This window comes from Vipera berus, assembly GCF_964194415.1.
Source record: "Vipera berus genome assembly, chromosome: 2".
Taxonomy (NCBI): Eukaryota; Metazoa; Chordata; class Lepidosauria; order Squamata; family Viperidae; genus Vipera; species Vipera berus.
The window spans coordinates 9,207,075-9,220,183 of NC_138203.1; the positions used below are offsets into that span (position 1 = coordinate 9,207,075).

The 13,109-nt window shown below is 50.6% G+C and overlaps 1 protein-coding gene across 1 annotated transcript; it reads left to right on the forward strand.

Annotated features, from left to right (window-relative positions):
• Nucleotides 1-6,703: 6,703 nt before the first annotated feature.
• LOC308661416 (NACHT, LRR and PYD domains-containing protein 3-like) lies at nt 6,704-12,397 on the forward strand (the record flags this gene model as incomplete). Its single annotated transcript, XM_081316344.1, has 3 exons — nt 6,704-6,777; nt 7,539-7,864; nt 10,721-12,397. 3 exons carry the CDS (start codon nt 6,704-6,706, stop codon nt 12,340-12,342), a joined length of 2,022 nt encoding a protein of 673 aa, XP_081172470.1. The 3' UTR covers nt 12,343-12,397.
• Between the last annotated feature and the right edge of the window lie 712 nt (nt 12,398-13,109).

Consider the following 13,109-nt stretch of genomic DNA (forward strand, 5'->3'; position numbering starts at 1 on the left):
ACTCCCAGAATTCCTCAGCCAGGCTGGCTGAGGAATTCTGGGAGTTGAAGTCCACAAGTCATAAAAAGGCTAAGTTTGAAGACCCCTGATCTGGGTGGTGGGGAAGCTTCTGAAACTAAACCAACTGGCCTTCTCCAACCTATTTGGTGGGTCTGTGGGGAGATGGCCGCCACGTCCCCTTGGTGTTTCACAAGACTTCACAAGCAGCCATGCTTTTTCCAGATTTTGCAGACATGATACAGACACCTGAACACGTGTGCTGCATCAGCCAGACAACCGCAACAGGGCACATGCATCCTTCCTCATCCTACCTCTGGGCTGCTTCCTCTTAAGCTGCACCATTTTTGTCTTTAGTGGAAATCACACCCGATAGCAATATTCCTACAATGAGTTTGCCAAAATCCAAACAGGTGGCGCTTCCAGCGACGGGATGGAGAAATCTCTAAAGCGCGCCAAGTGAGTGTCACGGTCCTCTTCCCCCGTGCAGAATAGCAGCTCCAGATCTTGGGGAGGAACGCAACGTTTTCAAGCGACTTCGCAATCGACCACGTGGCACTAATTAGTCACGAGACCCATGTGCAGGACACATAAATAGCTCGGAGGCATCCATGGCTGCTGTGTTGCTCCTGACCAATTTGCCAATCAGAGCTTTGGGTTCCTGAAAGGATTCCTCAGAGGAATATTTCCTCTGAGGTCCAGGAAATAGAAGCCAAGCGTCCCTAATTTATTTCAGCCTGCTATACGGATAAATCAGCCAGCCAGCCCAGTCAATTAATTGCACCCATTTTACTCAATAATTGAGTCAATCTGTTTTCGTTTGCCTGCCCGTCACGCAAAACGACAAGACGACGTGCTCAGATGATGCCCTAGTGGGTTGCAGACAGTCCTGAGTAGACAATAAGTAATTGGCGGCTTTTTCGTTTTGCCACGTTCCTCCTGGGAGGTTATTGGACCTCGGCAGTTTTTTTGATAAATGGCTGAACACAAAACACTTTCCTAAAATTGCAGGCTAATTAAAACGGGAGCATCTCAGCCAAGCAGAATGTTCTGGAATCCACTTAACAAATTATTCCGCAGCTGGATGCAGTTTGATGGCAGTCAGTCTCCTTGGTTCTCCTTCGGAGGGTTTTTTTGGGGTGGGGAGGATGTCGATCCCCCAAATCTCACTGATATGTTTTTTCTTCTGGGTCCAGTTTGGAAAATCCCAAGTTACGGTTGCAGAGTCAGATCTGCCGGCTGAGATGCGTTTTGCAAACAGGAACTCCCAAAGCCTCAGAAACGGATAAAAGTTTAGCCATAATTTATCTCTTTCCTAACATTCTTCCTACAGATGCTTTTAACCTCTTAACAATTCACATGGCCGTAACTGAGTCCGTCCTTCTTGATGCTGGTTCTCTTCTTTCTTCTTTTTTCCGGTCCAAAAACCTTTTCCAAAAAATGGATCTTCGCCACCTGTGTCTGAAGTAAAGGTGGTCCTCAACTTAGGACCACAACCGAGCCCCAAATTTCTGTTGCTAAGCCAGACAGATGTTAAGTGAATTTTGAACCCATTTTGCGAGCTTTCTTGCCACCGTCGTTAAGTGAATCGCTGCAGTTGTTAAGTGAGCTACACCGTTATTAGGTGAATCTGGCTTTCACCCCCCAACCCCGGACTTTGCTTGTCAGGTCACAAAAGGAGGATCACGGGACCCCAAGGACACGGCAACCGTCATAAATATGAACCAGTTGCCAAAAGCATCTGAATTTTGATCTCATGACCATGGAGATGCTGTAACGTTCGTGTGAAAAACACTTTTCCATTTTTTTCCAATTCAAACGGTCATTAAACGAACAGTTTTAAATCCAGGATTTACCTGTAGGCTCATTTCAGCTCTGACGTTCGTGCTTCGAGGGAGAACGCTGGTTTGATTTGTTCAATAGTCCATCGGTTTGTTTTCGTGGCTGTCTGAAGTCTCGGGTGTTTTTTCCCAACGTCAAAGTTCAAGGACATCAATACTCTTTCCTATCCTATCCCAAAGGTGCTTTTTCTCCCCAAAAGACAACTGGACTTTGCTTTTTTTTATTCCCCCCCCTCCTCTAAAACACTCTGCTCATCCAAGAAGCTTCTTCGGTCGGTTCAGCTTCTCGGATGAGTGAAGTGAAACATTTTCAAGGGAAAAAAAGCCAAGGTGCCTTTTTTTTGGGGGGGGGGGAAACACACCTTTGGGACAACCGGGACCTGGACCAATTGAGAATCTCCATAGACTCTCTCTCTTTTTCTTTTTTTTTTAAATCCCATTTATATCCCGCCCTTCTCCGAAGACTCAGGGTGGCTTACAATCCAAGAAACACAAATCAAATGTGCTTAGCAATAGCCTTCATTCTATGTATATGCCTGCTTATTAGGGCTTCCCCCCCCAAGCGGCATTTTTACAAAGTCAGCTTATTGCCCCCAACAATCTGGGTCCTCATTTTACCTACCTGGGAAGGATGGAAGGCTGAGTCAACCTTGAGCCTGGTGGGACTCGAACCTGCACTAATTGCAGGCAGCTGGTGTTACTTAAGGAGGCATTAGCCCCCTGCTCCACCAAGGCTCTCTTCCTCTCCTACATCTTCAGAATCTGACTTCGGCTTCCGTAGAGGGTCACAGGGAATGTCACGGCTTTCGAGGTCCCCTGGTTGACCCAGACTCCATCACTGTTGGGTGAGCTTCCCTGGCGGCCGATCTGCTTCCGGGTTCATCTCCAAAGTGTTGGTCCCTACCTTTAAAGCCTACGGCGATTCTCCGTCATCCAGGTCATGGTTGTCCCAAAGGTGCTTTTTTTTCAGGAGGCAGCTGGACTGTCTCGTTTTTCTCCGAAGACGTTTCGCTTCTCATCCAAGAAGCTTCTTCAGCTCTTGAGTGGATGGTGGGGAACGGAAGGATTGATACTCTTGGCAGACAGCTGGTCATTTGCAATCGTTTAGAGCAGTGGTGGCGAACCTTTTAGAGACCGAGTGCCCAAACTGCAACCCCAAACCCACTTATTTATCACGGGGTGCACGGTGGGCGTGGCCCACTGGGTGGGTGTGGCTGTGGTGGTCATGGAAGAGTGGGTGGGTGTGGCCAAGGTGTGTGTGGTCACCTCAATGTTGCTCGTGGGGAGGGACACCTGTGGGGGTGAGCAGGGCTGGGGGAGCTCCAGGAGGTTTCTGGCAGGTGGGGCGGTAGGCAGGAGACTCATCCTGTGGGATGAGGCGAGGCAGGGTGGGGATGCCATTGCCACGGGGCAAGGCAAGGGCTGGGGCAGCTGCTGCCTGACACCATCGGCCCCCGCACACAGGCCAGCGAGCGCATGGGGGCCAACGGTGTCCGTCAGTAGCCACAGCCTGCCGACCCCTCGACAGGCGCATTCTGTTGCTCCGCAGCCCGTCGCCAGCAGTTCAAAGAAGCCGCCTCCGAGATGGATGGTCAGCCGACAGCTGAGGAAGTGATGCAGTGGGTCGTGCCTGGGAAAAGGAAGGACGGGATGGGGGGCAGGAGGGAAACCAGCCGTGCCGGGATGCATCCAGCCACGTGGGACCTCGACGAATTAGCAGGCGGCTGGTTGAAGAGGAACAGTTGCCACTTCCGGGGCTTGGCGCGGGTGCCCCCAGAGAGGGCTCCGAGTGCCCCCTCTAGCGCCCGTGCCATAGGTTCGCCACCACTGGTTTAGAGAATCCAAATGGCCTCAATGACTCTCTAGATCAGGGGTGTCAAACTCAATTTCATTGAGGGCCGTATCAGCATTGCGGTTGCCCTCAGGGGGCTGGGTGGGTGTGGCCAGGGTGGGTGTGGCCTACTGGGTGGGCATGGCCAGGTCTACATCGTTCACATCAAGGGTGCCTATGGGGGCCTGGGCAGGAGTGGGACAGATCTGAGGGTCTCTGGCAGGAGGAGGGTCTCTGGGCCAGGGCCAAGGCAGTGGGGGCCGTTCCCTCACTGTTTCCAGGATGGCTTCGTGGGCCACATGAAATCACTTTACGGGCCGCATCCGCCCCCCGGGCCTTGTGTTTGACATGTCTGCTCTAAAAGAAGGCAAAGGATCAGCTGTCTGCCAGGAGTATAAATCCTGCCATTCCCCCATTATCCAGTCAAGAGCTGAAGAAGCTTCCTGGATGAGAAGCGAAACGTCTTCGGAGAAAAACGAGAAAGTCCAGCTGCTTAGTGAAAAAGCATTTTGGGATTATCTTCCAAGCCCTTCATGGCATGGGGCCCAGCTACCCAAGGAACCGTCTTGGCCAGTGGGATCGGCCTGCCCCACTTGCAAAGGGAACATGTTCCAAATCCTGCCAGGGGAGGAATTGCTGCTGGTGGGGTCCAAAAAGAGCCTTTTCCGCCATGGCCCCCGCCCTTGGGAATATCTTTCCCCCCTCCCCCCAAGGTGGGATCCACGCCCACCCGTCTGGCCTTCAGGAAATGCCTGAAAACATGGGCTAAATTTCTTCCATGCAAGACACCCAAAGTGCCTCTGTTTGCTTTGCCTAAATCTGGGCTGAGAACCCGGGCACATCAGTCTATTTATGAAGACCTCTGTTTCATTCATTCAGGTCGTCCCAAGTTTCCTCTAACCTTCAAAATCTGCCTTTGGGGGACAGGGTGAAAGTGCAATTCTCAGCTCTGCTGACTGCTGGGCAACTCAAGGGGGGAGCCGAACGGTCCCAGACCGAGCAATGCTTGCGTCAACACGCGCGTGCGGGAAAATGTAGGCCAGTGTCACATCGAATTATTGACAGGGGGACTTGCTGGCATTTTATCCCATGGTTTTTCCCCTCTAGTCAGAGATGTCTTGGCCATCAAAGTTTTTCCTGTGGCCTGGAAAGCCAAGGACATTTTTTTCAGGAAAACCCTCTATTCTGCAATTTCTTAATGGAATGCCTCGTTTTTATACAGCTCCTGGAGGGTGAGCGAAGAAGGCAGACAGTTAAGTTAGGGTAATCCTTGCCCAATCTTGTTATCCAAAGCTTTTAAAGGAAGTGGGAGGGAGGGAGATGGCCAGTTTAAAAATGGGATAAATAAAATAAGCAAAGAAGACCAAAGCCTCCTTCTCATGGTTTTCCTTTGTTTTTCTAACATTTCCTGGTTAGAGTCTTCCATTTTAGGACGATGTTTGGGAAAGAGAAGGGACGCGGTGGCTCAGTGGGCTAGGACGCTGAGCTTGTCGATCAGAAGGTCGGCAGTTTGGGGGATCGAATCCCGAGTGCTGCGTAACAGAGTGATCACCTGTTACTTGTCCCAGCTTCTGCCAACCTAGCAGTTCGAAAGCACGTAAAAATGGAAGTAGAAAAATAGGGACCACTACGGTGGGAAGGTAACAGCGTTCTGTGCACCTTTGGCATCTAGTCATGCCAGCCACATGACCACGGAGACGTCCTCGGACAAGCGCTGGCTCTTCGGCTTTGAAACGGAGATGAGCACCGGCCCCTAGAGTTGGAAACGACTAGCACGCATGTGCGGGGGAACCTTTACCTTTACCTTGGGAAAGAGGGCAAATGCCATTTTATTTAATGATGTATTCACATCAGGAAAACAGAATAACAGAGTTGGAAGGGACCTTGGAGGTCCTCTAGTCCAGCCCCCTGCTTGAGGAGGAGACTCTATGCCATTTCAGACAAAGGGTTGTCTAATTTCTTCTTAAAAACCTCCAGCGGTGGAGCACCCACGAAATCTGAAGGCAAGTCGTTTCACTGATAATTTGTTCTCACTGCCAGGAAATTTCTCCTTAGTTCCAGGTTGGTTCCTCCTTGACCATCTTGACTTTCTGACTCCCTTCCTGCAGACAGACGACACCACCTGTCCCGAAGGCTGCTTGTCTGACACCAACACCCTTCTGAGAGACTGAGAATCAGACACTTCCAACATTTTCAGAATCTTGCTATAAAGAATAGTGGGAGTCAGAGAGAGTCGCTCTCCTCGCTGGCTCTGTGGTCTGGGACCCTCATCTGCTCGGAAGGAAGGAAGGAAGGAAAGAAGGAAGGAAGGGAGGGAGGGAGGAAAAGAAAGAAAGAAAGGAGGAAGGGAGGGAGCAAGGAAAAGAAAGAAAGAGGGAGGGAGGGAGGGAAAAGAGAAAGAAAGAAGAAAGAAAGAAAGAAAGAAAGGAAGGAAGGAAGGAAGGAAGGAAGGAAGAAAGAAAGGAGGGAGGGAGGGAGGAAGGAAAAGAAAGAAAGAAAGAAAGGAAAGAGGAAGGAAGGGAGGGAGGGAGGAAAAGAAAGAAAGAGAAAGAAAGAAAGAGAAAGAAAGAAAGAAAGAAAAAGAGGGAGGGAGGGAGGAAAGAAAGAAAGAAAAAGAAAGAAGGGAAAGGAGATAGGAAGGAAGGAAGGAAGGAAGGAAGGAAGGAAGGAAGGAAGGAAGGAAGGAAGGAAGGAAATGGAATGGAATCTGGAAGGGACCTTGGAGGTCTTCTAGTCCAGCCCCCTGCTCAAGTAGGAGAACGGATACCATTTCAGCCAACTGGCTGTCCACTCTCTTCTTAAAATCCTCCAGTGATGGAGCACCCACAATTCCTGAAGGGAAGCTGTTCCACTGGGAAAGGGAAGATCCTTAGCACCGAGCTTGGCTGTTTCCTTGCAGACATTTCATATCCCATTGAGATAACACCAGTGCTAGGAAGGAGGGAGGGGGGGCAGTATCTTTTCTGGCACCCACTTTTATCAGGCACTACCTGGCACCTCCCAGCAGAGGTCCTTCCATGCTGCTCCTCCTGGGATGACCCCAGCCCTGGCACTCAACCGGGCAAACAGCTCCTGGCTGCCTTTTGGCATCTCCATCCAGAGACAAAGGTCAGCCATCTTCAGCTGGACCCCGCAGGGAACACCTGGCATCGCTCCGCCCCCCCCCCCCCGCTTCTTCACCCAGCAGCCATCTACCTTGCCCTCCTACCCACGTCAGGGCTTAGCCTGAGTGCCGGGTGAAGGCTACAGCCATCGGCAGTCCGGGGTTCAAGGTCCGGCCCAGACCCAGACAAGGGGTCAGTTCTGTAACCGGATGAGCCTCTTTCAGAACTGGCTTGCTCGACCCAACCGGGCCTTCCTGCTCCAGCCAACTTTGTCCCTTGTCCCAAGGCACGCCCTTCCCCTCCCTCCTGTGGTCAAAGAAGTCAAGATGGCCGCTCGGCCTTACAGGGGATCCCCAGAGGGCTGAGCGGGTTCCGCGGGGGGGGGCTTCGCTCAAGGGGGACCTCTAGGGCCAAGTGGCCTCTTTGCAGGGCTAGGCAAAGGCAACCCATGTTCCACAGCTGGGCCCCTTCGCAGGCAAATGGGCCAAGAGTCCTGGATGCTCCATCTCTCCTCCTCCTCTTCTTCTTCTCCTCCTCCTCCTCTTCTCCTTCTTCTCCTCCTCCTCCCCCTCTCTTCCTCTTCCTCCTCCTCCTCAGCAAACCCCACTCCCTTCTGACCTTGATGATGTTACCTAGTTGGGCCATGAAACGTCTGCAACCCAGCTCAGAGAGCACCCATAGTTCTCCTCCTCCACCACCCCCCTCCCTCCTCCTCCGGGCCCGCCAGAGCTCTGCACATGCTCAAAAACACCCTGCCCTGCAAAGCCAGCTCCCGGGGGACACGAGCAGCGAAGCGGACACCGCTACGCTACGCATCCTCCGGCTCGGGCCGGCCTGGGTCGGAAGGCTCGCCTGCGATCGCATCCCCGGCGCGGGGCGGCTTCCCAGGCGCGTTCACACGACCAGCGGCGGCTCACGTGCAGAGAGGGGGAGCCGGCGCGGGCGGCCAATCAGCGCTCCCCGGGCCCGCCCGCAGCCAATGGCACGCAGGGGCGGGGATCAGCGGCGGCGCCCCCGACCCGGCCCAGCCTGGCCAGGCGAGCCGAGGCGGCGGCGGCGGCGGCTTCCCGAGTCGGCGGCCGGTGGCTCCCGTAAGTAGGCGGGGCGGGGACGCGGAGAGTGGCGAGCGTGCCTCTGAGCCAGTGCAGAGGGCGCGGGGCGGAGGATCGGGCCCTTTCTCGGCCGGAACCCGCACCTGCCGAGCAGCGAAGCGGCGGTCTTTCCGGGGGGGGGGAGCCTCGCAGATAGACTATCCCTGCTGCTGGAGGCTCGCTCGGCCCCTTCCCGGGGGCGGGGGAGGGGGGAAAGGTGCTGGCTGGGAAGCCTCGGCGTGGAGTGGGGCTCGCATTGCAGTCGCGACTGCGGGAGGGTCCCGGTGCCCTGGCGGGGCACGACTTCTGGACCTCGGGGTGACCCTCCTGCAAGGTCGAGCCGGGCCGGGACGCTTCGCTTCGGGCCGGAAAGCGAATCGGGGCTCAAAGTTGTGCCAAGTTTCTCAGCTGTTAAAAAAAAGGAAGGAAGGAAGGAAGGAAGGAAGAAAAGGGGGGTTGGGTCCTCTTTGCGCCTAGATCCACTCTGGGATTTCGGGACACCCCCCCCCAACCCGGGTTGTTTCCTCGGGACCTTTTGGAGAGGGGAGGGGGTCAGCGGCTTCTTCCACAATGCTTCCAGCTGGGATTTCCTCGTGGTCTCCCATCCCTCGCTGGCCTGAGGCTGGGAGAAGGAAGCGAGGTAGGGGTGGCACAGCCCTTCTGATCCCGGCGCCAAGGGGCTCTGCCTGCCCCGGGAACATTTCGGAAATTCTGCCCCAAATCGCATCCTAGAAGGAGTCCCCTGGCAGTACTTCACACATGTCGAAGACTTGCAGGTATCACAGAGATGGCAAAGGGGCCTTTTGAGGCTTTAGGGCTGCTTTTCTAGAACTCCTCTTGAAGTTACTAGTCCACAAGCAATCCTCCTACATATCTCTCTCTCTCTCTCTCTCTTTCTCTCTCTCTCTCTCTCTCTCTCTCTCTCTCACACACACACACACACCTCTCTTTTGTTTCCTTAAAGTTACAGGTTGCATTCTGGGTGAGGCGGGCAAAGCAAGAGTCCCGGCTCCCGTCATTTCCTACCCTGATAGCGCTCAAATATACCCCATATGGTTGTCGTGCGATGGGGGAGGGGATGAACTATCCTTGGTGGATGCCACAAGTGCCACTCTGTGTGTGTGTGTGTGTCTTTCTGTATGTGTCTTTTGTGAGATCTGCTGGAGCAGCTTAGTAGAAAGTCTGTGCAGTTGTACTAGAAATATAGCTAGTCCCTGACGTAACAATCATTCGTTTAGTGACCATTCAGTCACAACAGCACTGAAGAAAGTGACTTATGACCAGTTTCACGCTTATGACCGTTGCAGCATCCCCGCGCTCAAGAGATCAAAATACATACGCTTGGCGACTGACTCGTACTTATGACGGCTGCGGTGTCCCGGGGTCATGTGATCCCCATCTGACCAGCAAAGAATGGGGAAGCCAGATTCACTTAAGAATTGTGTTACTAGCTTAACAGCTGCAGTGATTCGCTTAACAACCGTGGCAAGAGAGGTCGTAAAAAGGGGCAAAACTCACTTAACGACTGTTATCGGAAATGTTGGGCTCAATTGTGGTCGTAGGTTGAAGACTAGAATTTATTTGCGGGGTTTTCTGGGTTGAGGTGGACCAGAAAACTGTGGAAGCTCAAGATTAGGAGAGCCTTTCCCCTGGAAATAAGCTTCAGAGTTGTTTTCCCAGGTCGTGGGAGGTAGTGAGTTCGAGTTGATCCCGCTTGCAGTGGTACATGCAATTGAAAAATAGCAAATCCTAACTCCAAGAGCCAACCACGTAAAAAAGCATTTTTAAAATTGGTTTCCCATCCTATGCAATCTGGGATCTCTCGATGCCTTACACCTGCAATAAAGTCGAGCATCAAAAGGCCACCACGGTAAGCTAACAAATTTAAAAAATAGATTTATTTCTGAGCCAGCATGGGCCAATGTTTCTCAAACTTGGCAACCTGAAGATGTTTGAACTTCAACTCCCAGAATTCCCTAGCCAACACTGCTTCCCCATTAACTTCGCAAAAGGAGATCACATGACCCCGGGACACCATCATAACCCTGGGGCTGCTACAGTGGTCATGTGAAAAATGGTCATGAACCACTTTTTTCAGTGCCGTTGTAAATTCGAACAGTCGCTAAACAAATGGTCGTAAGTTGAGGACTAGCTGTGTTTTTCCGAGATTGGACTTACAAGTCTCTTTTAAACAAACCAACTACCCAGATTATCTGACCTGGTTTTCCCTTTGCCCACCCCCTGTCGAAACAATTTGGACCTTAGCTTAGAAAGTACAGGTAGTCCTCGACTTACAGCCAACTGAGTCCAACACCTCTGTTGTTAAATGAGACATTTGTCAAGTGAGTTTTGCCCCATTTTACAACCCTCCTTGCCACAGTTGTTAAAATGAATTATTTTGGTTGTTAAGTTAGTGACACAGTTGTCAGAAAGTCACAAAAGGGGATCACCTGACCCTGGGACAGTACTTATGAATCAGCTGCCAAGCATCTGAATTTTGATCACATGACCATGGGGATGCTGCAATGGTTGTGAAAGTGTGGAAAATGGTCATAAGTCACGGTTCCCAGTGCCGTTATAACTTCAATGGTCACTAAATGAACTGTTGTAAAATTTATTTATTTTTTATTTTAATTCCATTTATATCCCGCCCTTCTCCGAAGACTCAGGGCGGCTTACAAGCTTAGCAGTAGCCTTCATTCTATGTATATGCCTGCTTATTAGGGCTTTCACACACCCCATATGCGGCATTATTACAAAGTCATCTTATTGCCCCCAACAATCTGGGTCCTCAGGGGAACCTCTTTTATTTCTGCCACTGAACTACAAATGCTTTCTTTTGATGTGTTTCTTTAGATCGCAAGAAGAAATATAAGAGGCACATCCAACAGGTTTTTCAAAATCTTCCTCAACTGGGCCCACACCCCAATCCAAGAGTGACCCTGCAAGAGACCTATGTAGATCTTCTTCTGAAGAGGAGACCAGATCTGCCCCAAACAGGTCATGAGATTATGGCTGTGCAGAGAAAGTACTGGGAGATGAAGACCCATCTAGAAGGTGGCCCGAATGTTGATCTGGAGAATTTATTTCATCCTGATCCTGAAGGAGAAAACTCCAAAACTCTTTTGTTGCTTGGACCTTCTGGGGTAGGAAAAGCCACAGCCACGTGGAAGTTCATGTTGGACTGGGCATCAGATAAACTATGGCAGACCAAGTTGGATTACGCCTTTTATATCTCTTGCGATGCGCTCCGCTGTGGCACCAAGTTTATGAGTGCAACGGAGATGATCCTCAACAATTGTCCTTCAGGAATGGTATCCATGGAGGATGTTTTGGCCAACCAAGACAACCTCCTCCTCATTGTTGATGGTTTGGAGGACCTGAAGCTCTCTCATGTCCCAATTGATGGGCTGGACAAGGATCCCCATCAAAAGCAAGAGGTGGTGAAGCTGTTGATGGGTCTGCTCAAGAAAAAGATCTTTCCGAAGTGTCACCTCCTGGTGACCACAAGGCCCATGGGTGTACGCTCAATGTTGAAGTATCTGAGATCACCACTCTTGGTGGAGGTGTTGGGTTTTCCTCCTGTGCACAGGAAAGAATATTTTCATCACTTCTTTCAAAACATGGAACAAGCCAACCAGATCTTTGAACTGGTTCAAAGAAATGAAACTCTTTTCAGTCTGTGCTTTCTCCCTGCAACCTGTTGGGTCATTGGCTCCATTTTTCACCAAAACCCACAGACAGAACTTCTTCAAGGTATCTCAGAAACTGCAACACTCACCGAAATTCACCTGCATCTCCTCCTGAGTTTTTTGGGTACCTTTTCCAGGCAAAGTCACCTGGAAGACCTGTGCTGTCTAGCAAAAGATGGGATGATCCGCGGAACAATGGTCTTCCGTGAAGAAGAGCTAAAGGAACGTGGCTTGGATTACTTGACTTCAGACTCTCCTTCTGCAAATAAGAAAGTTTTCCTCCAAGATGTTCAGGTGGGAACCTTGTACAGGTTCACCCACTTGAGTTTTCAGGAGTTCCTTGCTGCCTTGTTCTACTTGCTGGACACTGAAGAGACCACCAGAACACCTTACCAAGACTTGAGTGAGATATTTGGTGATAAGAAGGAGAACAGCAACAGATACCTCATGTTGATCCATTTTCTCTACGGCTTGTCCAATGTGGAAAGGATGAGTGTCCTTCAAAAATCGTGGTCCTTCAAGATATCCACCAGTAAGGTTTGGCCAGAATTGCTAAGGTGGGTGGATCAAGAAGCCAAGGCTCACTCCTTTAGAAGACAGGAGGATCTGCTGGAATTGTGTCATTGTATTTATGAAATGAAGGACACCGTCTTTGCCCAGAGAACAATGAAACATATCCACAATATGGATCTCAGAACACAACTTTTGACCAAGCTGGACTTTGAAGCTTTATCATTTTGCCTGTCAGCTGCTGAAACTTTGAATTCAGTTCAGCTCTCTGGCTAGGAGTTTGGACCTCAAAGATTCCAACAACTTTTACCAGGATTCTTGAAATCTTCAGAGATCCAGAAAGAGACCCAAGGAATAGTTGAGTTGGCAATGGGTTCAAAACTTAACATCTGATTGTCCAGGATCCCAATCAATACAGATAGTTCTTCACTTACAACTCGGTTGTTAAGTGAATCTGGTTTCCCCACTGCTTGTCAGAAGGTCGCAAAAGGGATCACACAACATAGCACTGGTCATAGGTATGAACCAACTGCCAAGCATCTGAATTTTGATCACGTGATCATCGAGGATGCAACAAAGGTTGCAACTATGAAGAATGGTCATAAGTCACGTTTTTCAGCGCTGTTGTAACTTTGAATGGTCACTAAATGAACTGTTGTATGTTGAGAACTATCTGTATTATACCACAAAAACCCTATAAAAATATCTGGTGTAGTGTTGTTCAACTTTGTGCACTTGAAGATGGGTGGACTTCCAACTCCCAGAATTCTCCAGCCAGCATTCCTCAGCCAGCCAACTCCCAGAATTTCTTATGGCTGGCTGGGGAATTCTGGGAATCGAAGTTTACCCATCTTCAAATTAAGAAATATTGATCCGGTCGGTGATATAGTATGATGTATGAGAGAATAAAAGAATAACTGAGTTGGAAGGGACCTTGAAGGTCTTCTAGTCCAACCCCCTGCTCAAACAGGAGACCCCGTACCATTTTAGACAAATGGCTGTCCACTCTCTCCTTAAAATCCTCCAGTGTTGGAGCACCCACA